At 51.0% G+C, this 24,695-nt stretch overlaps 1 protein-coding gene across 9 annotated transcripts in view; it reads right to left on the bottom strand.

The window, feature by feature from the left end:
* Window positions 1-24,695, bottom strand: part of LOC135240333 (double-stranded RNA-specific editase 1-like) — a 147,721-nt gene that overhangs the window by 46,879 nt on the left and 76,147 nt on the right. For 7 of the 9 annotated variants that reach the window (XM_064309672.1, XM_064309673.1, XM_064309677.1 and 4 more), the window contains one exon: window positions 21,918-21,989. Coding sequence is in view for 2 of the 9 variants with exons in the window: in XM_064309670.1 (XP_064165740.1) it covers window positions 12,290-12,389 (100 nt within the window). In the remaining 7 variants the exon portion in view is untranslated. Of the gene's footprint in view, window positions 1-12,289; window positions 12,448-21,917; window positions 21,990-24,695 lie in introns of those variants that run through there. The other 2 variants (XM_064309670.1, XM_064309671.1) reach the window with 1 other exon arrangement.

Genomic DNA, 24,695 nt, shown 5'->3' with positions numbered 1-24,695 from the left:
CGGTTTGCCGCAATCTCATTGGTCCTACAAGATGACAGCCAGCCCTTTGTTACAGGTGATTGGTTAAGCTGGCTTGAATAAGCGCCACCCATTTGAGCACCATATTACATTTACATTACCCAAGCATTTAGCAGACTTATCCAGAGCGACTTACACAGCTTCTTACATAGCATTTACACTGCATCCATTTATACAGCTGGATCTATACTGAAGCAATTCGGGTTACTGTGTACCATTTTTTTAAAAGCTTAAAGTCTTATATGATAAAACATGTCTGACCAATTACTGTCATGCAAAAAGCAGTGTGTGTTGATTGGCAGTTGTGTAGAGAGATAACCCTTTCTCTGCAGTGTGCAGCGGGGAATGATTTCTAGCTTGTCGCTTTAAGCTACTCCCTGTGCCAACAGGCCTTCACAGACACCATTACATTATTACAGACTTTATTTTTCACCCTCCAACACTGTTTTTCCAACAGCCTCAATTCTGGGAATGAAATGAAAACAGGGCAGCAATGTGACTTTCAACACTTTTAAATACGTTCTGTGACGCTGCCATTTTCTGGCCAGAAAACGAAAGCGATGTTTGGAAAGAGGCCGCGGGTAAGGGAGAGCACACCCATGTGGGGGGGCCAGGTGAACAGGGCCTGGGGGGGGGGGGGTGCGTGTTCGCTCTTCCGCGACGCCCTCTGGGCGGCCCCTCTCCCCCCCCGTGCCCCCCCCGCCAGGGACGCGCGCTCCGGGCAGAGGCCCAGCCGGATCAAATCCATTTAGCGCTCTCTGGCCCGAGCGTGGCAGCCCCGGCCCCGCCCGCGCTGACGCTAACCGCTCCTGACAAATCGCCCGAGAGCGACCCGGCCGTGACGGGACAGCGTGTCGGGCAGCGGGGCGTACCGCCGCACGTGTGCCCCGGGCCGCGCGTCCGCCATATTGGCGCCGCAGATGGCTGCCTCGGTGTGTTGACCAAAACAAATTCCTCGTATGTGTAAACGTACTTGGCAATAAAATACGATTCTGATTCTGATATTTAATCAGGCTTCCTAACGGCCTTACCCTGCGGTAGCTCAGCTACACGCTTTCTAACACTGTTACCCTCAGCTACACGCTTTCTAACACTGTTACCCCACTGCAGCTCAGCTACACGCTTTCTAACACTGTTACCCTCAGCTACACGCTTTCTAACACTGTTACCCTCAGCTACACGCTTTCTAACACTGTTACCCCACTGCAGCTCAGCTACACGCTTTCTAACACTGTTACCCTCAGCTACACGCTTTCTAACACTGTTACCCCACTGCAGCTCAGCTACACGCTTTCTAACACTGTTACCCTCAGCTACACGCTTTCTAACACTGTTACCCCACTGCAGCTCAGCTACACGCTTTCTAACCTGTTACCCCACTGCAGCCAGCTACCGCTTTGACAACACGTTACCTCGAGTCAGCTACAGCTTCTAACATGTTCCCTCACTACAGCTTCTAACGCTTACCCTGCAGCTCAGCTACACGCTTTCTAACACTGTTACCCACTGCGCTCAGCTACACGCTTTCTAACACTGTTACCCGCACCGCCTACACTGCACTCAGCTACACGCTTTCTAACACTGTTACCCCACTGCAGCTCAGCTACACGCTTTCTAACACTGTTACCCTCAGCTACACGCTTTCTAACACTGTTACCCCACTGCAGCTCAGCTACACGCTTTCTAACACTGTTACCCCACTGCAGCTCAGCTACACGCTTTCTAACACTGTTACCCCACTGCAGCTCAGCTACACGCTTTCTAACACTGTTACCCCACTGCAGCTCAGCTACACGCTTTCTAACACTGTTACCCCACTGCAGCTCAGCTACACGCTTTCTAACACTGTTACCCTCAGCTACACGCTTTCTAACACTGTTACCCCACTGCAGCTCAGCTACACGCTTTCTAACACTGTTACCCCACTGCAGCTCAGCTACACGCTTTCTAACACTGTTACCCCACTGCAGCTCAGCTACTTTGGTTACTTTGGCAACAAGCAAGTTCCGCTGGCACGCGTCACATCCCTGTCCGTTGTAGTAAAAGGAGTTTGTGCAAACTTGCTGGTGAGCAATTTCTCACACATACGGATAAAAATGTACCGTGCAAGAGCAGTAGCCCAACGCAATAAATCATCAGCCTGTTCAGATCACACAATTCAGCCCGATTCTCACCGCCATCACCAAAGTTTTTGGAATGTGAACCGCAATTACTTTGACTTTGATAATCAGCTGTTTCGTTTCATTAGACTAATTCATTTGTTTTGAGACGCAGACGCCATTTCAAGGCTATTAAAATCGCAGGGCCATTTCGCTGATAGCCGCGGCAATGGGAGAAGTGTGACAATTTGGTTAATAATAATTATCTCATGGTTAATATTCCGGAGTGCTCAAGCAATCAATGACCCAGTTTCTCAGCGAACTTGCGATGAAGGGTGCCGTCCATGCAGGTCACGAGGTTTCCAGGGCGACCAGCTTTAAGCCAAACTAAACTGTACCAGCAGTAGAACGGACACCAATACTTACTAACAGTTACAGAGTTACTACTGACTACGTTACACAGAGCTTTACATTACAGGCATTTAGCAGACGCTCTTATCCACTTACTCAACTTTAACATAGCACTTACACAGCATCAATTTATACAGCTGGATATATACTGAAGCAATGCAGGTTAAGTACCTTGCACAAGGGTACAACGACAGTGTCCTACTCGGGAATCGAACCTATGACCTTTAGGGTACAAGACCAGTTCCATACCCATTATACTACACTGCTACCATGCCTTGCAGCATTGCTGAAGTATCTCCTGATCCCCAAGGTCTAGGCACCAAAATCATAAACCAAGACCATTTTTACTGCATGATGCATCCGACTGGCACTTTGAAACTCAGTGTATCACGGCATGATTTCAAATCCATTATTAATTCAGCACGGCACGGCCAGCGAGTAAACACAGGGAAGGCCTGGTGTATAGATAGGCCCCATGAGCGAGAGTCGCCCATCTTACGCAGGGTACTGCTGAAGAGTGGGCACTGTGCAGCTCAATTTAACCCCCCCCACCATCCCCAACGGGTACACGGGGCGACATAGCTCAGGAGGTAAGACCGATTGTCTGGCAGTCGGAGGGTTGCCGGTTCAAACCCCGCCCTGGGCGTGTCGAAGTGTCCTTGAGCAAGACACCTAACCCCTAACTGCTCTGGCGAATGAGAGGCATCAATTGTAAAGCGCTTTGGATAATATAAATGCACTATATAAATGCAGTCCATTTACCATTTATACCACGGCCACGTGATTCAAGTACACCGTGGTTACAAGTCATCACAATCGCAAAACAAGTCATACTAACACGAACCTCGGCTCATAATATAATCATTTTTAAAAATAACAATACATTTTATTCGTATGCCACTTTTCAGGGTGCTCAGACAGTTATAGTAACATACACACCTCTCAGGCCAAAGGCATCTCGACTCGCAGGGGGTAGGACAGCCTACAGCTCAGGCCCCTGGAGCCTAAGCAGACCCGGCTGCCAGAGGGAGCACACCAGGGACCCTTCAGAAGATTATCCCCCAAACATTACACCCTCCCCTAACATTACCCCCTCTCCAAAACAGCAGAGCTCATCGGTGTGGAGAATTTTGGCTGTTCCCCTCGGGGACTAGAGAAGCACGCTAAACGCGCCTCATTATCACAGACTCATACATAACTGCTCGCTAAATACCAAGGAGCAGCGGGCGGCTCTCCGAAGATACAGGCTATGCAGAGGAAAGAGAGAACAATCGCAAAGGGATGAGCGACTTCATCCGTCAAAATTTATTCACTCTGTCAATCCGGCGCCTCAGAACCACGATACTAAACAGAATCTAGCCAAGCAAAATCAGGATGGAATCCAGTGATGACATAAACAGATTTTTTTGGGGGGGGGGGAACAGGTGCAGCGCAGTCCTCGTCGGACGTTTCCGTGCCGACCGGGCAGGCAGAGGAAAGCACTGGCCTTGGGACCGAGCCCCCCCCTCGCCTTCCTCTCCCCAAACCCCACCTATCCCCCCACCTCCCCCTCCATTCTCCGTGCTTGGTCGCCCCCGCTCCTCACAGCAGATGACTATCTCTGCATTCTGCATTCAAGGCCAGGCCAGGAGCTCCTGCATTCAGGGAGGGGGGGTCAGGATGGGCAGGAGCTCTGGATTCTGGAGGGTCAGGATGGACAGGAGCTCCTGTATTCAGGGAGGGGGGATCAGGATGGGCCAGGAGCTCTGGTATTCTGGGAGGGGGGTCAGGATGGGCCAGGAGTCTGGTATTCTGGGAGGGGGGGTCAGGATGGCCCAGGAGGTCTGGTATTCTGGGAGGGGGGGTCAGGATGGCCCAGGAGGTCTGGTATTCTGGGAGGGGGGCATCAAGATGGGCCAGGAGCTCCTGTATTCTGGGGGGTGGGGGGTCAGACTGGCCCAGAAGCTCCTGTATTCGGGGAGGGCTCGGGGGTTAGGCCTGCAGGTAACGTTGGCGGACAGCTGCGGGCAGGAGATGGCGGGACGGCGGGGGGAAGGGAGCGGCGGCTCAAAGATTCGCGGGAGATAAGGGGCACGGGAGCGGGGAGGGACGTGGAGGCTCCCCGCCAGCGACCGCGATCATCAGCGGAGCTGCAGGCGGTCTGGGCGCAGGGCGAGACGGACACGCGCCGAGCTCTGCTGAGCTCATCTTTACTTTCCCTCCCCCCCCCTAATCTCACCCTCTCCTAACCTCCCCTCTCTCGGCTCAGCTCCCTCCGCTCCGCCAACTGCTAGTGATGAAGTCCGTCTTCCTCAAACTAAGTCCGGGCCACAGAAATGGCGCACTAACTGTACGCCAGCTCGCTTGTTTTTCGGCAAAAAACGGCACGGGTCTGGAAACACTCCGGACGCCTGTAAAGGGGGGTGACTGACCTCGTAAAGGGGGGTGACTGACGCTTGTAAAGGGGGGTGACTGACGGTTGTAAAGGGGGATGACTGACGCTCGTAAAGGGGTGACTGACTCAAGGGTGACTGGCTCGTAAAGGGGGTGACTGACACTTGTAAAGGGGGTGACTGGCAAGGGGTACTGCGTTGTAAAGGGGGTGACTGACGCGTGGGTGCTGAACGAAGGGGACTGACGCCGTAAAGGGGTGCTGCGCGTAGGGACTGACGCTTGTAGGTGACTTCTAAAGGGGGTGACTGCGCCGTAAAGGGGTGACTGGCCCTAGGGTGACTGACCTCGTAAAGGGGGTGACTGACGCTTGTAAGGGGGATGACTGACGCTTGTAAAGGGGGTGACTGACGCTGTAAGGTGACTGAACTGTAGGGGGTGACTGACGCTCGTAAAGGTGACTGCGTCGTAAGGGGGTGACTGACGCTCGTAAAGGGGGTGACTGACGCTCGTAAAGGGGGTGACTGACGCTTGTAAAGGGGGTGACTGACGCTCGTAAAGGGGGTGACTGACGCTTGTAAGGGGGTGACTGACGCCTGTAAGGGGGTGACTGACGCCGTAAGGGGGTGACTGACGCTCGTAAAGGGGGTGACTGACGCTCGTAAAGGGGGTGACTGACGCTCGTAAAGGGGGTGACTGACGCTCGTAAAGGGGGTGACTGACGCTCGTAAAGGGGGTGACTGACGCTTGTAAAGGGGGTGACTGACGCTTGTAAAGGGGGTGACTGACGCGAAGGGTGACTGCGTAAAGGGGGTGACTGACGCTGTAAAGGGGGTGACTGACGCTTGTAAATGGGGGTGACTGACGCTGTAAAGGGGGTGACTGACGCTTGTAAAGGGGGTGACTGACGCCGTAAAGGGGGTGACTGACGCTGTAAAGGGGGTGACTGACGCTTGTAAAGGGGGTGACTGACGCTCGTAAAGGGGGGTGACTGACGCTTGTAAAGGGGGTGACTGACGCTTGTAAAGGGGGATGACTGACGTCGTAAAGGGGGTGACTGACGCTTGTAAAGGGGGTGACTGACGCTCGTAAAGGGGGTGACTGACGCTTGTAAAGGGGGTGACTGACGCTTGTAAAGGGGGTGACTGACGCTCGTAAAGGGGGTGACTGACGCTCGTAAAGGGGGTGACTGACGCTGTAAAGGGGGTGACTGACGCTCGTAAAGGGGGTGACTGACGCTTGTAAAGGGGGTGACTGACGCTGTAAAGGGGGTGACTGACGCTGTAAAGGGGGTGACTGACGCTTGTAAAGGGGGTGACTGACGCTTGTAAAGGGGGTGACTGACCTTGTAAAGGGGTGACTGACGCTCGTAAAGGGGGTGACTGACGCTCGTAAAGGGGGTGACTGACGCTTGTAAAGGGGGGTGACTGACGCTGTAAAGGGGGTGACTGACGCTTGTAAAGGGGGTGACTGACCTGTAAAGGGGGTGACTGACGCTAAGGGTGCTGACGCTTGTAAAGGGGGATGACTGACGTTGTAAAGGGGGTGACTGACGCTCGAAAGGGGGTGACTGCGCTCGTAAAGGGGGTGACTGACGCTGTAAAGGGGGTGACTGACGCTCGTAAAGGGGGTGACTGACGCGTAAGGGGGTGACTGACGCTTGAAAGGGGGTGACTGCGCTGTAAAGGGGTGACTGACGCGTAAAGGGGGTGACTGACGCTGTAAGGGGGGTGACTGCGCTGTAAAGGGGGTGACTGACGCTCGTAAAGGGGGGTGACTGACGCTCGTAAAGGGGGGTGACTGACAGCCGTAAAGGGGGGTGACTGACGCTTGAAAGGGGGGGTGACTGACGCTTGTAAAGGGGTGTAACGGCCGCGTGCAGAGCCGTTCCCTCGGAGCAGAAGGGGGGGGCGTCTCGGTTAGGACTCATCGGCCTATCCGGAGTGTGATCACGCCCGCGGGGCGGTGGAGCGCGGATATTGGAAAACGCTTTGGCGTGACGCGCTGCAGCCTCAGAGACCCGGTGAGATCTGCGCTCGCCGACACGTCTGCGCGCGGTTCCGCTGCGCTACGCTCCGTCGTCTGGCACCCCGAATATTAACGGGGTCTAATAACGCGCCGCTCATAATTCATTAGCGTCACTGCCGCCGAGCGCGGCTTCGCCCGTTCGGGCCGGGCGGAGGAGGAGGAGGGAAACGGAGGAGCGGCCGTCGCTGACGAAGAGCGGGAGCGTGGCTCTCCGTGACAGACGAGCGAATGACTGCAGCCGCCTGAGGACGGAGGAGAGTGGGAAGGTCCCGGATGCGATCGGGCGGGGTACGCGTTTCACACAGCGCAGAGAACACTGACACCGGGAGCCGCAGGCTAATGCCTCACCACAGACAACAACTTAGCACCTGTCTTCATTATGGAGGGGAAAATGTGTGTGTGTGTGTGTGCTTGTGAAATTATGTATATACACGCGCGTGTGTGTGTGTGTGTGTGCTTCTCGCAGGATAACACACTCAGTGGTGGTTTATCCCAGGTGATGTTCCTCAGCTGGCTGCTCACTCTGAGTTACCGTTAGCTGAAGCTAATGCTGATGCTAATTCACAGAACAACATCTGGAGTTTCACAGCTAACTTCTTAGCCACCAGTGACATGACAGACTGAAATGCTACATTTAACAATGTGCTTTTATAGCACACGTCCACCCCCCTCCCCTCCCCCATCACCACCCTACGGCACCCTGCACAGATTCACCAACCTGTACAGATCTGACTTTCCATCTTTTCAGAAGCGAACACAACCAGGACCCTTCTGAGGCGCACAATGAAAGATTAAAATCAACAGCACGCTTTGTTACATGCGTAGGGCCACGATGAAGTGCTCTCGCTAATTCATTTGGACAGACTGTGCATGTGTGTGTCTCAGCCTATTTTCTGTGACGAGCGTACAGACCCAGACATGCCCCATACCTGTACAGCACCGAGAGTTTGGCACTTTTCAGGGTTCCCTACAGAAATAACCACACTGACCACAGACTGTCAGCCCTTAAGAACATTAACTTCTGTACCTTCTGGCCCCATTTCAACAGACAGAATTAACAGAATTAACTTTCTGAAATTTTGCTTTTTCCTTTTTTTTTCTACCTGCCGATTACATCACAAATACTTCAGTACCACAATCAATAATTCTCCCCATTGGACAATGAGCTACATCTGCAATTAACAACTGAGCAAAGTAGCCGATTGGAAGATATTCGGATACACATGCCGGGCATGTGATGCCAATAGAACATGTTTTTAAAAATTCAGTGGTCGGCATCCTCGTTTTGAGTGAAAGTAAGCTTGTTTGCTAACTAATAACTGACAAAAAAATGTAAGCTATTGCTTTTACAGCTGTATAATCTTTATGGGAAACTCGTATTTCTGAAAAGAATTCTCTATCATTTTGCATGCAAACCCAACATAACATTGTTTCATGACTTTTCTGACTGTTTCAGTAGTATCGTTTTAGCACGGGTAAAGTCAAAATCTAAACGATACCAGTGCTAAAACGATTCTTTTGAAACACTCTGGTGCCTAAACGGTGCCTGAACCAGTAGTCAGCTTCCTTTAAAATAACGAGCAAGCAACCGCATTAAAGAACGTCTTTTTTATTGCAAAGGCAAATCAAACTGTTTGAATCCTTCTGGGTAAAATACAGGCGCAACTTTAGATAGCTTCACTTTTGACGAATTACACATACACTGCGTTTACACAAACACATATCACACTGGTACAACTGCGCACTAAATGACGGATACGCTGCGTTTATACATACACATATCACACTGGTACAACTGCGCACTAAATGACGGATAGGCTACGCCGCGTTTATACATACACATATCACACAGAAATGATTGAATTTGCTTTTAATTTCCCATTAAAACGTAAGCGGGCATTAACGCGAAAAGATGGAATTAAACAAGACGCGCGACTCTTCGTTTCCATCACTTAATTAATTGAAATTCCACGGTTGGCACAGTAAAACGTTGAAGTCTTCAGTTCGCGCTTAAAGAGAAAGAGGAATAAGAAAACCTATCGAGCCCCGAAGCACTCCAGCAACGGACAAACAGCTCAACAGCCTCCGCCCACACGTCGTCCATCACCTGCGGATTTTTTAAAGGTCAGAAAGGCCAATTTTAGCGCTCTGTTTCGTCTAGAAAGCCTCAATCTGGGAATGCTCACTGGGTAAGGAGAAACAGGCCGTTTTCCCTGTTTGACATTTGGTGAACTGGTCGTTTGAAAGGCTGGCACTTAGCCTCATAAATACAGCGGGGGCTGAGGGGCGCAGCCTGCATAGAGATGCCGCTGCCGCTGCTGTCGGCGCTGCGCAGAGATTAAACTCTCCGAGTGGGAAGCCCAATAAGAGGGATTATGCTTTCCGCTCCGAAACCTCCGCGAATTGAAACTCCTATCGGCGGCGGCGGCGATAGGAACGCGCGCGGCTCCCCGTCTACACGTGTCGCAGAGTTAATTTGAAAGTTAATATACCTGCCGTCTCCCGGAGCACCTGGCGTGGAACAGCACCTGCACCCCCACCCCCTCAAAGGGAAATGAGGGCATAAACAGAAATAAAATCCTACTTACAGCACACACGTCTCACGCACTCCACATCCATGTGCTTTACCTGTAAAGCACTCGAACATTCTACTCCATTTGCTACATATTTTAAATCTACATAGTGTTAGAATGTGAACATTAATTTTTTTCTACGGTGAAGTAAAATATAACAAATATAAAGTGTGATACAAAAACAACCTACATATAAAATATAGTACAAAATATAGAATATAATATGAATCTCACATATAAATATAGAATATGGAATATCTTTCCAGAAAAATATTCCATATTTTAAATATTCCATATTTTGTTATTGAATGTTTGGTCATGAACTTGGTGATGTAAAAAGGCAATAAGCATGTTATTAGATATGTCTGACAAACTGAAGATATTCGCACTCTGGCAGATCACTGGCCGGCGCAGGGACCCCAAATGTACAGCAATACAATGTGACACATTTCACTGGTACAAGCAGTAACACAACGGAAAGAAATGAAGAGTTTCTTTATAAATACAGCCTGAAGCATTCGCACGTGCGAGAACCCCACAGAAAGCAAACTTCCGTGACGTTTCACTGCTCGCAAAGTTAGCTAACGACATGCAGAAACAACTGACAAGAACTAAAATAGACTCGAGTCTCAAACATCCACGCAGCAAGCTGCAAAACGTCTCGTGAGCGCTGACAAAAACACATCACTCCGGGGATTAATCGCGTTTTAAGAGGATGTGCATTACAGCACGCGACGACGGGTTTATCAGCAGGAGATTTGAGAAACCGCCGCTTGGCAAGTAACAAGAGACGCACCGACTCTAAATGTTTTGACAAATTCGTCTTAAATTGCGGTGTGGAATTATGTGCCCGAGCTTTGTCGTGCGCGACGGCCGCGTTTTGTGGATTTGTTGTGATGAAAGGGGCCGGTTCCCGTATCAAAGTGAAAGAACGTGTCAGAATGCGCCACCGAGACGCCGCTAATGCCAGCACCGAGAGCGCCCCCGATAATTACAACTTCCTCAGCTCCGCCTCCTAATACCGTACAGCACTCAGCCAGACCTGAGACTATATAATGGGAACAAAGAGAGCCGAGTCTAAACACACTCCCAGCGTCAGTCAAACTTGTGTATACATTTTCTTCAACAATGGGGAGGGCATCGTTCCAAGTACTTCGTTCAAAACTTGAAGCAAAGATAAGATTTTCCCGAATCCATGGCTGAGCTCAAACATTCTCTCTCTTAATACTTTTTTTTTTATGAACAGCGCTAGAAACCTCTCGCGTTTACCGTCCATTAATCTTGTCCTTTTCTCGTCGCGCGCATTTGTAACGTGGTGCTACTTCTGACGCTGCTGATCGCACTTTCTTATGTCGCCAACTTTTAGTCGACGGGGAAATAACTTTTCTAATAAAAACAAATCAATGGAAAATCCAGCTTTATACAAAATCCATCAAATTGAATGTTCATAAAGTTTTATTATATGCAGTTTTCAATATAAAATATTATGCAGTTTTTACCGCTGTATTTAAAATTCAGATTCCTCAAAAATTATGTTTCCAAAGACGAATTTTGAACTCAATACGGAGCTCAACAAAGAGACAGAACAGCACCACAATTACTAAAATGTCACATATATGTCGTCCCGAGGCTGGTCAAGGTGTTTGGGGCTGGCTGTGTTCTTTTAAAGGGCACGGAGTGAACGGGAACAGCAGCTGTTCATGTTTCAGTGACCCGTTTAAAGAGGAAAACGCATTCCGTCTTCATTCAATTAGTCCTAATGTGAAGAAGAAGAAATGACCCCAGGCCATCGACGCCCCCTACATGCTAAGACTTAAAACACAACGCCGGTGACGGAGGACTCTAAACTGCTGTAGTAAAACGCTCACACTACTCTTTTCTGCATAATCCTCGACACACTCATCCGTGTGTGTGTGTATGCATCAACACACACACTCACACACACATATACACACACACACTCACACACACACAGACACACACACTCACACATACATGTACACACACAAATACATAATGACACCTTTATACACCTCAGAATTCTAAGCAACAAAGATCTTAGTAACTCAGAAGCACCGAGACCCCGTTAGGAAATTTTCCCATAAAGTTTCCAATTCAAACACAAAGCTCCAAGCGCACCCGGAGATAAAAGAGATCACGCAGAGCCCGGCGTTTCCAACGGCCGCGGAAAGAGCTGAAAGTGCCAGGGTGCCCGTTTTATTTCTGGAACTTTCCGTTCCTCACCCCGCGCGGTACTTTTAGACTGCGCCACTTTCTGCGGCGTGACCCAGCGGCCGGGGAGAGGGAGGACCTCGGGGGAGGGTGTGGGGGTTCGGGGCACCCCACAGCAGCTGGATTTGTGGGGGTGTGGAGTGTTCGGGCTGCCGGTGTGCGTAGCGTGCTGTCGCACTGACTCCTGCTCTCCCGGCGCGGACTCTCCGGTGCTGACTCTACAGTCCCCGTTAGAGCCCCCTCAGTCCCGCACACCCTCCGCACTGAATTTTGCACACCCTCCGCACTGAATCCCGCACACCGTCCGCACTGAATCCCGCACACCGTCCAATGAATCTTGCACAGTCCTCATATAAACTTAAGACAAAGTAAGCACTGGTCTAAAACTAAAACAGAATAAAAACAATCTAATCCAAATCTGTATGAATCCACAGAATTAAAGCATCAGTGTACAATATCTAAAATATGAATATGTCCACTGCGCACACACACGCACACACACACCGCACGCACGCACGCAGGCCGCTGGGTCAGTAGGCCGCTCGGTCAGAGGGGTACCTTTGCGCTCGGAGCGTTTTTTGCGCCTCCTCTTGAAGCGGCGGCGGATGAGGCAGAAGTAGGCCCCGGCGCTCTGGGACACGTCCACAAACAGAGCCATGCTCTCTGCTCTCTGCTCTCAGCTCTCAGCTCTCAGCTCTCTGAGCTCTGTGCTCTGCGATCTACAGCTCTACAGCTCTACAGCTCTGCAGCTCTGCGCTCGCTGCTCTGCGCTCGCTGTTCCCTCCCGGCTGGCCTGTCTGCTCCTCGAAAGCACCTGCTACTGAGCGAGGGCGGGCGAGCAACCCCCGATTAGCAGCTCTCTCCCTCTCTCTCTCTCTCTGTCTCTACTTCTCTCTCTCTCTCTGTCTCTCTACTTCTCTCTCTCTCTCTCTGTGTCTCTACTTCTCTCTCTCTCTGTGTCTCTACTTCTCTCTCTCTGTGTCTCTACTTCTCTCTCTTTCTCTCTCTCTCGCTGTCTCTACTTCTCTCGCTCCCTTTCTCACTCTCCCTTCCTCCCCCCGTGTCTCTCTCTCCCTATGTGTGGGTCTCTCTCTCTCTCTCTGTCTCTCATCTCCCTCTCTCTCCAGACCTTCAGAAAGGGGTAAAGGGGTAAAGGGGTAAAGGGGGGGGGGGGTATGTTCCTGCGCTTCAGGACAGTGCTGGCGTCTGGCGCCCCACTCAGGCGGCCTTTGCCGTGGTCATGTGACATGAGCTGAGTGGTTTAACTGCCGTGGACCCCCCCCCCCCCCCCCCCCCCCGCCAACCCGCGACAGTGACGCAGTGACCCCGGTTCGGGACCCTGGCACAGGAAGTGGACCGGGAGTGACCCCCCGCCCCTCCCGGGAGGGCGACGGGCCGTTTCGCTGTGTCAGCAGCTCGGGTCCGGGCGGGTCAGGCGGCGACTCGGCCCGGTGCTCCCGCCCCGAGCGGCTCTAATCGCGCGATTAATTACCCCCCCCCCCCCCAAAACGCACCGGCGGCACGGCGAATTAGCGCCGCGGCGCGTCTCCGCATCGCAAACCCGCCCCCGTCCCGTCTCGGCTACGCCTACGGAGCGCGTAGCAAAGCTCTGCAAGCAGACGGAGGGGGGACGAAGGGAGAGAGAGAGAGAGAGAGAGAGAGGGGGGGGAACAGAGGGAGGAGGGAGAGAGAGAGAGAGAGAGGGGGATGAAAGCCATGCTGTAAAAATGCTGACAGATCTGTTCTTGCCCCCCCCCCCCTCTTCCCAGTGGCAGTGAAATTTGGAAATGACATCAGCTCCAGTCCATTGAACTGCCCCTGACGTGTGTAAGCCAATGAAATCACATTAGGGCTCCTCAGTGGGGTACAGGGTGTGTGTGCAGCGTGTAGCGCGCAAGCTGCCCAACCCAACACACAGTGTGTCACTACCTGTGTGTGTGTGTGTGTGTGTGTGTGTGTGTGTGTGTGAGAGAGAGAGAGTGCACCTGTGTGTGTGTGTGTGTGTGTGTGTGTGAGTGCATATGTGGGTGTGTGTGTGAGAGAGAGAGAGAGTGTGTGTGCGTGTGTGTGTGTGAGTGAGTGTGTGTATGTGAGAGAGAGAGTAACTGAGTGTGAGTGTGTGTGTGAGAGAGAGTGTGTGTGTGCTTGTGTGTGAGTGAGTGAGTGTGTGTATGTGAGAGAGTAATTGAGTGAGTGTGTGTGTGAGGGTGTGTGAGTGAGTGAGAGTGTGTATGTGTATATGTATATGTGTGTGAGTGAGTGAGTGTGTGTATGTGAGAGAGTAATTGAGTGAGTGTGTGTGTGAGGGTGTGTGAGTGAGTGAGAGTGTGTATGTGTATATGTATATGTGTGTGAGTGAGTGAGTGAGTGAGTGAGTGAGTGAGTGAGTGAGTGAGTGAGTGAATGAGTGTGTGTGAGACAGTGTGTGCGCGTGAGTGAGTGTAATTGCCTGCAGTGGGGTACTTGCTCTCTACCCAGACTCCTCTGTACCTCAGTGGTAACGCTGCTGTCCCTGTAGAGACCCTGAGTAAAGCCCCCCCGACTGAGCTGGAGTTATGCAGCAGTGGGGGCGGGGCCACGCTGCAGCTGGACGCCACACAGACAAATCCCCTTCCTGAGCCTGAGGAAGTTAGCCTGGTCTGAGCAGAAGAGCACAGCCACTGAAAAACTGCAAAATCCTCTCTCCTGTCAAACTAACAGCACAAAGTGAGGACCAATTTAAGCCCAATTGTACTTCTACTGGCTTTGAAAGGTGTCCATTTGAAATGTCACTTCCTGTCGGACTTAACAAGAGCACACAAGAACAACTCCTGTGGTTTCAGGGTCTGAATCACCGTATGTACGTTTTCAGTCACAAGCCCGGTGGTAAGCCTTGCTTTGCTAAGTAGACGTAAATGGCCTCTAACAGGAAAACCTTCACAAAGATGTAAGATTTGAAGTTGTCAACAGAGAGAAAATATTCCCCTGTATGCAACATTAAGGCTCTTACCAGCATGTTAAATAAAGGGGCAAAACTTTGCCATGTAAACAAATTCAGACGGAAATAAGACGAGAGTTCTGCACAGCTGCAGTTACCCTGCAGGCATTTAAACAGACGACTGTCGCCCACGTATTTCGGAGCCCTGACTGGGACCGCTCCTCGGTCGCGGCCTCGGCTCCCCAGGGCTTCCTGTCAGCTGACCCGAGCGCGTCGGGCGAAGGCCCCCTCTCAGACCGGTTTAATAAGGGCGCGTTTGAGAGGCCTGGTCGCGCGGTCGGCCCCTCTCAGACTGGTTTAATAAGGGCGCGTTCGAGGCGGCCTGGGCGCGCGGTCGGCCCCTCTCAGACTGGTTTAATAAGGGCGCGTCTGGTCGCGCGGTTGGCCCCTCTCAGGCTGGTTTAATAAGGGCACGTTTGAGAGGCCTGGTCGCGCGGTCGGCCCCTCTCAGACTGGTTTAATAAGGGCGCGTTTGAGAGGCCTGGTCGCGCGGTCGGCCCCTCTCAGGCTGGTTTAATAAGGGCGTGTTTGGGGCGGCCTGGTCGCGCGGGCGGCCCCTCTCAGGCTGGTTTAATAAGGGCGCGTTTGAGAGGCCTGGTCGCGCGGTCGGCCCCTCTCAGGCTGGTTTAATAAGGGCGCGTTTGAGAGGCCTGGTCGCGCGGTCGCGGGCGACGGGGTGATTAGTGAAATGTGCGCGCGGGTAATGAGCGGCTGATCGTGTCTAATGCAGCGTTCAGCTGTGACCGGGACTCGGCTCCACAGAGCCCCCTCTCTGGGGGGGGTACAAACAGGGATGGAGCTCTGAGAAGGGCCCGCAGCAAGGCCCCACCCGAGGAGTGGGGGGTGGAGGTTAGGGGTGGAGACGGAGGACCCGAGGGGTGGGGTTGGGGGTTAGGGGTGGAGACGGAGACACTGTGGTCGTTCTGAGGAAGAAGAACACATGATACAGCTGATTTCACGTTCGTCACTCCACAGAGGTTTGTTTGGTCCCTGTTAACAGGAAGTGAAGAACTGTCAGTGAGCCACTGAGAGTGTCAGTGAGCCGCTGTGAGTGTCAGTGAGCCGCTGTGAGAGTGTCAGTGAGCCGTGGTGAGAGTGTCTGTGAGCCGCTGTGAGAGTGTCACTGTGCTGGTGTGAGAGTGTCAGTGAGCCGCTGTGTTAGAGTGTCACTGTGCTGGTGTGAGAGTGTCAGTGAGCCGCTGTGTTAGAGTGTCACTGTGCTGGTGTGAGAGTGTCAGTGAGCCGCTGTGTTAGAGTGTCAGTGTAACGGTGTGAGAGTGTCAGTGAGCCGTGGTGAGAGTGTCTGTGAGCCGTGGTGAGAGTGTCTGTGAGCCCCTGTGAGAGTGTCACTGTGCTGGTGTGAGAGTGTCAGTGAGCCTTTGGTTCAGGCTCCCTCTCGAGACCGCCCTGATGCAGAAGCTCAACTCAAATACACTTTCGTCTCAACACAAATAATCCACCACCGGTCTCTTAAGACTCAGAGCACACTGCCAATCCGTTGGCATGGAAACAAAGGTCCACCAAGGATACGTCAACATGAAGCTACAAATACAAATGACATTTGTGCGCAACACAACAGAGGAAATGGACCTCTGCCACCCCCTGGTGGAGAATAAAAGTACTTCATCAGGCCAAAGCATCTGTTAGCAGCACCCTCTGACCAGTACTACACTCAGACCAGTACTACACTCAGGCCTGATGCACTCATACCAGTACTACACTCAGGCCTAATGCACTCAGACCAGTACTACACTCAGGCCTAATGCACTCAGACCAGTACTACACTCAGGCCTGATGCACTCAGACCAGTACTACACTCAGACCAGTACTACACTCAGGCCTAATGCACTCAGACCAGTACTACACTCAGGCCTGATGCACTCAGACCAGTACTACACTCAGGCCTAATGCACTCAGACCAGTACTACACTCAGGCCTGATGCACTCAGACCAGTACTACACTCAGGCCTAATGCACTCAGACCAGTACTACACTCAGGCCTGACGCACTCAGACCAGTACTACACTCAGGCCTGACGCACTCAGACCAGTACTACACTCAGGCCTGATGCACTCAGACCAGTACTACACTCAGGCCTGACGCACTCAGACCAGTACTACACTCAGGCCTGACGCACTCAGACCAGTACTACACTCAGGCCTGATGCACTCAGACCAGTACTACACTCAGGCCTGACGCACTCAGACCAGTACTACACTCAGGCCTGATACACTCAGACCAGTACTGCACTCAGGCCTAATGCACTCAGGCCTGACGCACTCAGACCAGTACTACACTCAGGCCTGACGCACTCAGACCAGTACTACACTCAGGCCTGATACACTCAGACCAGTACTGCACTCAGGCCTGACGCACTCAGACCAGTACTACACTCAGGCCTAATGCACTCTGACCAGTACTACACTCAGGCCTGACGCACTCAGACCAGTACTACACTCAGGCCTGACGCACTCTGACCAGTACTACACTCAGGCCTAATGCACTCTGACCAGTGCTGCACTCAGGCCTAATGCACTCAGACCAGTACTACACTCAGGCCTGACGCACTCAGACCAGTACTACACTCAGGCCTGACGCACTCAGACCAGTGCTGCACTCAGGCCTAATGCACTCTGACCAGTGCTACACTCAGGCCTGACCAGTACTACACTCAGGCCTGACGCACTCAGACCAGTACTACACTCAGGCCTGACGCACTCAGACCAGTGCTGCACTCAGGCCTAATGCACTCTGACCAGTGCTACACTCAGGCCTGACGCACTCTGACCAGTACTACACTCAGGCCTGACGCACTCAGACCAGTACTACACTCAGGCCTGACGCACTCTGACCAGTACTACACTCAGGCCTAATGCACTCTGACCAGTACTACACTCAGGCCTGACGCACTCAACCAGTACTACACTCAGGCCTGACGCACTCAGACCAGTACTACACTCAGGCCTAATGCACTCTGACCAGTGCTACACTCAGGCCTGATGCACTCTGACCAGTACTACACTCAGGCCTGACGCACTCAGACCAGTACTACACTCAGGCCTGACGCACTCAGACCAGTACTACACTCAGGCCTGACGCACTCTGACCAGTACTACACTCAGGCCTGACGCACTCAGACCAGTACTACACTCAGGCCTGACGCACTCAGACCAGTACTACACTCAGGCCTGATGCACTCTGACTAGTACTACACTCAGGCCTGATGCACTCAGACCAGTACTACACTCAGACCAGTACTACACTCAGGCCTGACGCACTCTGACCAGTACTACACTCAGGCCTGACGCACTCTGACCAGTACTACACTCAGGCCTGACGCACTCAGACCAGTACTACACTCAGACCTGATGCACTCTGACCAGTACTACACTCAGGCCTGACGCACTCAGACCAGTACTACACTCAGACCTGATACACTCTGACCAGTACTACACTCAGGCCTAATGCACTCAGACCAGTACTACACTCAGGCCTGATGCACTCATACCAGTACTACACTCAGACCTGATACACTCTGACCAGTACTACACTCAGGCCTGACGCACTCAGACCAGTACTACACTCAGGCCTAATGCACTCTGACCAGTACTACACTCAGGCCTGACGCACTCAGACCAGTACTACACTCAGGCCTGACGCACTCAGACCAGTACTACACTCAGGCCTGATGCACTCTGACCAGTACTACACTCAGGCCTGACGCACTCAGACCAGTACTACACTCAGGCCTGACGCACTCAGACCAGTACTACACTCAGCCCTGATGCACTCTGACCAGTACTACACTCAGGCCTAATGCACCCAGACCAGTGCTACACTCAGGCCTAATGCACTCAGACCAGTGCTACACTCAGGCCTAATGCACTCAGACCAGTGCTACACTCAGGCCTAATGCACTCAGACCAGTGCTACACTCAGGCCTGACGCACTCAGACCAGTACTACACTCAGGCCTAATGCACTCAGGCCTGATGCACTCAGACCAGTACTACACTCAGGCCTGACGCACTCAGACCAGTACTACACTCAGGCCTAATGCACTCAGACCAGTACTACACTCAGGCCTAATGCACTCAGACCAGTGCTACACTCAGGCCTAATGCACTCAGACCAGTACTACACTCAGGCCTGATGCACTCAGACCAGTACTACACTCAGGCCTGACGCACTCAGACCAGTACTACACTCAGGCCTGATGCACTCAGACCAGTACTACACTCAGGCCTGATGCACTCTGACCAGTACTACACTCAGGCCTAATGCACTCTGACCAGTACTACACTCAGGCCTGATGCACTCAGACCAGTACTACACTCAGGCCTGACGCACTCAGACCAGTACTACACTCAGACCAGTACTACACTCAGGCCTAATGCACTCAGACCAGTACTACACTCAGGCCTGACGCACTCAGACCAGTACTACACTCAGGCCTGACGCACTCAGACCAGTACTACACTCAGGCCTGACGCACTCAGACCAGTACTACACTCAGGCCTGACGCACTCAGACCAGTACTACACTCAGGCCTGACGCACTCAGACCAGTACTACACTCAGGCCTGATGCACTCAGACAATTCCATACCTTAATCTTGGATGTGTCAGGAAGATATTTCACCAAATATCACACACCATATGATTCACTGGTAATTTCACCAAATATCACACATCGTATGATTCAGTGGACGTTTCACAGAAGAACTCAGGTGCCGCCTGGCCGAACAGCCTTTTGAAGACCGAGAGGAAATCTTGGAGGAGTTCAGTAGTTTTCCAACTCGTTTTGTGGGTTTTTGAAAATGCAGGCCTGGTCTCACTGAAGCTTCCCTAAATCCTGTTTTCCTGTAAACAGTATTTCTGTAAGAAGCAGGACACAAATAAAATGAAACCAAACTGAGTCCACCCTGCCAGAACAGCTCTTTGCTCCTCGTCTCTCCATTTATTATATCGGTGGGGGGGGGGGGGGACACAACAGATAAATTTAAGCCTGAGGCTGTGGGGACTCTGGATTTACTCCCACGCATGTCCATCTTTAAATTCCATCTGTCCGGAGGCGAAGGACAGACGTTGGACACATGCTGTCCTTCCCATAGCCCTGCAACAGCGGCTGAACCGGACCGGTTAAAAACTCCTTTCGTTATAAAATATAAATAAATCCTATTTTTGTTCCAGGACCACGGAGGATACTGCAATTTTCGTATGCTTTTGAAGAAATTTTAAACACTTGTTAAAAAAGGAATTTTAAACACTTGTTAAAAAATAAAAGCAATTATTTTTAGGGCCACAAAAAACAGTTCCACTTGTTTTGAAAGGAATCTATTTGAAATAAATGGTGGTAACGAAGATATTAACTACAAATAAAAAAATGAAACCTGCTTTAATTCGTATCCCGTTGACTTATCAAGCACACGCAACCGCGAATGTGCAGTTTCAGAGCCAGAAGCCAGTGCAAGCTTTTTTCACAAGCCCTCTGTTCAAAACGGTAAGCCAGAATAGTTCTCTGATCCAAGAATGTCATAAAACATACGCTGTGAACTCAGCATAAACAAACAAAACACTTTCTAAAATATAGAAACAACACCAAACAAAAAAAACACAGAAGTAAACTAAAAAAAGCGCCGAATCTCATTCTATCAAATGAACACAGTGCCCCCCTGTGGAGCACACTGGATGTGCAGTTTTACCTCAAATGCACCACATCTTTGTGTGTCCAGAGATATTCCGTAGCAATAACATCATTTCCTAAGGAGCTTTACACAATGATTCAAGGTCTGCGGTGTTGCCCGGGACATTATTAACCAGCAAGTTTGAAATATTTTTATCGCAGCGTTTTTTTAAAATACACTGAAAACCTGAATCCAGAGGTAGGTTTCTTACTTTAAATGCACTTCCAAACAACCCAGATAACTGCAAATGTGTGCGCTGAATATCTCAGCAGAAAGGCTTATGAAAATGCTTTCCGCAGGGCCCTCCTTTGTACTTTCAAATTCCACGGAAGACCTTGAAAGTGAAGATGGTGCCGGACACATATCAGCAGCTCTCTGAGAGGCGGTAAACACACTCAGCTAGAGTTCGCACGGCGGAGATAACGCGCTGGTCACAGGAGAGCCCACTTCACCCGCCCGCACTTTCTCAGAGAGAATCGGAACCTGCTCCCCCTCCGCCAAGCACACCCAGCCCCACACTCCCCCCCCCCCCCCTTCCCCCTGGGCTTGTCCCACACACAGCCGGTCCCACACCAGGCTCCTCTCCCCCTCAGTAAAGATTTGGGCCTGTCCCACACACAGCCTGTCCCACACCAGGCTCCTCTCCCCCTCAGTAAAGATTTGCGCCTGTCCCACACACAGCCTGTCCCACACCAGGCTCCTCTCCCCCTCAGTAAAGATTTGCGCCTGTCCCACACACAGCCTGTCCCACACCAGGCTCCTCTCCCCCTCAGTAAAGATTTGCGCCTGTCCCACACACGGCCTGTTCCACAATTTAAACACATTATTCCCACAGGAGACTTCAAGTGAGATTGAGCTACAAGCCGCACAAGAGTGTGCTGGGGAGAGAGTGACTACGAAAGAGAGCAAGAGCGGGGTTTCAGGCGAGTGGGAGAGACAGAGTCGGTGAAAGGGTGAGAGTGGGAATGCGACAGAAAACAGGCGACCGGGTGTGAGATGAATGAGGGATGGAGTGATAGTAAGAGAGTGAAAGAGTGCAAAAGAGTGGAAAGTAAATGAGATTAGTGAATGAGCGCAAGAGAGAGTGAATAAGTGAGAGAGAGAGAAAGTGAGGGAGATAGTGAATAAGTGAGTGAATGAGAGAGAGGAAGTGAGTAAAAGAGATAGAGGAAGTGAGGGAGAGAGAGAGTGAATAAGTGAGTGAGAGAGAGGGAGAGGAAGTGAGGGACAGAGTGAAAGAGAGAGAGGGAGAGGAGAGAGTGAGGGAGAGGAAGTGAGGGAGAGAGTGAAAGAGAGAGAGGGAGAGGAAGTGAGGGAGAGAGGAGAGAGGGAGAGGAAGTGAGTAAGAGAGGAGAGAGAGGAAGAGGAAGTGAGGGAGAGAGTGAGGAGAGAGTGAAAGAAAGAGGGGGAGAGGAAGTAAGGCACAGAGAGTGAATACGTGAGGGAGAGAGGAAAGAGAAAGAGAGTGAAAAGTGAGTGAGAGAGAGGGAGAGGAAGTGAGGGAGATTGGAGAGAGATTACTCACAGCGTTTAGGACTCTATCCTGTCCTGGGAGTGATGGGACTTTAATCAGCGCTGCACTCTGTGTTTGGGTGACCTGTGAATCACAAGACACACCATAAGCACATCACCCCAAACAGAGTTCTAACCCCGCCCCCACAGGGAAAAGAGCACTCTGATTGGTGCTACCCCTGCTGAACACCCGGCCATGGTAACAGCATCAAAAGTGGCACGGCAGTCTTCTGAGATTCCAGCGCTACTGAAGTTTTTGTAACGAAACATCTGATGAGACGGCAGTTTCCACTTTCACAGGAAACCACAACTATACAGACAACTGACTGCTCACACCAGCCGACTGAAAGCATATGTGTATCCTTGACAACGACCTTTTTTCCTCCAGATCACTGAACTCCACTACGGTAAATAAAACATGGATAAAACATACTTCAGACATAACTCGCATAGCAACAATGATATTTTGCAAGTTACCAACTGTAAGGTTGTAGTTTAGTACACAGTCCTGGTCAGCTCAAGTCAGGTCACTGCATGAATGGAGGGATGAAGAAAGAGGGAGGGATGAAAATCACAACCACAGACCGGCCTGAATGCTGGAATGAGAGAGAGACGGTCACCCCTGCGCTACTACCACGAGGCCAGGAGGTAGAGCTCTTGCTCTTTTCTGACACCGCCAGCACGCATACGCGCGGCACGTCGTGCATTGCATGTAGCAAAATAGTGTAGGCCTCCACGCTAAAACACAGCCATCTGCTCGTTTCTTAATGAAAAACATTATCTTCTCAAAATGCCAAGCAATGTCAAGAGCAGTGCAGGACTGGGATGGCTATGGCAGACTTGTTTATCAAATCGTTGAAGCAGTGACTACAAACAGTCCTTCCAGGATGTGTTACATTTAAACCCTTGGCGATAATACTTCAGACAATGGCCTTTGTCAACAGTAACACAGGAACGGCACTTCCGCGAATAGAAGTGATGCTAAACATTTTATGGAGCCGGTAGCTTAAACGCCTTAGTGTTATCTTAACAGCATCAAACACAAGGGTACCGGAGGGATAAACAAACGTGGGCGTTCAGATTACAAGCAAGCCGTTGGAGCAGCAACGACGGTAAATAAAACACTACCCTCGCACATACGGAACCGGCGAACATCGGGAGGCTGGGTCAGCGCTAAAAACAATGAACCCCGTTCACCAAAATAGAAACTTTCAATTTCCTTCAGAAGTGTTCATCCGCTTTTCATTGGAGTGCTTAAGCCGGTAGTTTTATTATTTACTGAGGGCAGTGTGCAGCCCCTCCAAAAACACCAACATGTCAAAATGTCACGTTCCATTTAATAAGAGGCGTCTGCCTCTCTACACAGGGGGGGAATACTCCAATTTACCCAAAATATACAGTTAGAGTAAAAACACCTGCAGAATATTCTTCACCGCAGTGATACGTGTTACGAGCCTCCTTGAAATGCAACACGTCTCCCCAGGTAGCGCTGGGATTAATTAGGGGTACCGACCTCACAGCGCAAAGACGATAACGAAAACAGAAACCAAGCAGGTTGGAGGTACGGGGAGCTGTGCTTCAGTTCTCGGACGCGCAAAGTAAAGGGGAAAAAAGCACGGCGGCGTCGCAGTGTTCGGCAATCGGCACCCCGCTGAAGGGTTAAACTCATTCGGAGCGCCGCGCAGTTTACATTCGTATCCCACCCGCGTGCAGCCACTCGCTACACAACAGAGGCGATAATGAGATCTGTAGCGTTTCGCCGGTACGATCTTCACTCGTCATTGCCGGGGAAATAAATATAATTACAGAAGACCTAATTATTCTCAACCCGGCTAGATTTCCCTGACGTCATCTCAAGAGAACAGAATTCCACGCGCGTGCACTCCGGTTTACACCAGAGGATAACGTCACTGACACCATAAACCTACATAAGACCATGTGATAACGGCACAGATAGCGGTATTGCATAAGCTCGGGTAATTCAGATAAACAGACTGAACGCAGCGAAGCATCTCTTATAGAAACCGGCAAAATAGTGATGTAGAAACTGTCCACACTCGTTTCGACCACTGCAGTGGTATTTAATAAGAGAGCCAAATAAATCAAAGGGACTCAAAGAGAAGCATCTGACCTTGCAGCAAGGTGGAGCTGAATAAAGAATGTGTCTGCAGTGGGGATTGGTTTGATCTGGGATTGATCTGTGTGGGGATTGGTCAAGAATGGACTGGAGTTATACAAAAATTCCCCAACTATGTATAAAACATGCTTTAATTTCTACAAGACAAAACCAAAAGGTACAAAAATACCCTTTAATAAAAGCCGAGAATCAGCACTTTAACCTAATGTGAATTATTTGATTACAATTCTAAAATTGTGGAGTGCAGAACCAAATAAAGAAAAACATGTCTTTGTCCCAAACATTACGGATATTATGGTTCCATATATATGTATGGAACCGGCCATACAGGCCCGAGTCGTCACACTGCCTCCACCATGCTGGACAGATGAAGCAGTATGCTGAGGGTCCAGAGCAGTCCCCTCTGTTTGTCCACACTTTCACTTTTCCATCACGCTGGTGAAGGTGCACACAAAGCTCACATGAGCCCAAAGGAGTCGATAAAAATCCACCTCCTCGGTTTGTTTACATTCCTGAAAGTGGCTGCCGTTGGAGAAGCTGAGCCGCGTGATGAACTTCTGGATGACCAAGCGCAAGAGTCGCTTCGCCCGCTACACGAATGGAAACAGAAGGGGAAGAAAAGAAGATGGCCGACCCGGCCCCTCACGGGTCACA

Source organism: Anguilla rostrata, chromosome 15 (assembly GCF_018555375.3).
Source record: "Anguilla rostrata isolate EN2019 chromosome 15, ASM1855537v3, whole genome shotgun sequence".
In the NCBI taxonomy this organism is placed as follows: domain Eukaryota; kingdom Metazoa; phylum Chordata; class Actinopteri; order Anguilliformes; family Anguillidae; genus Anguilla; species Anguilla rostrata.
This window is presented reverse-complemented; position numbering and strand designations above follow the sequence as displayed.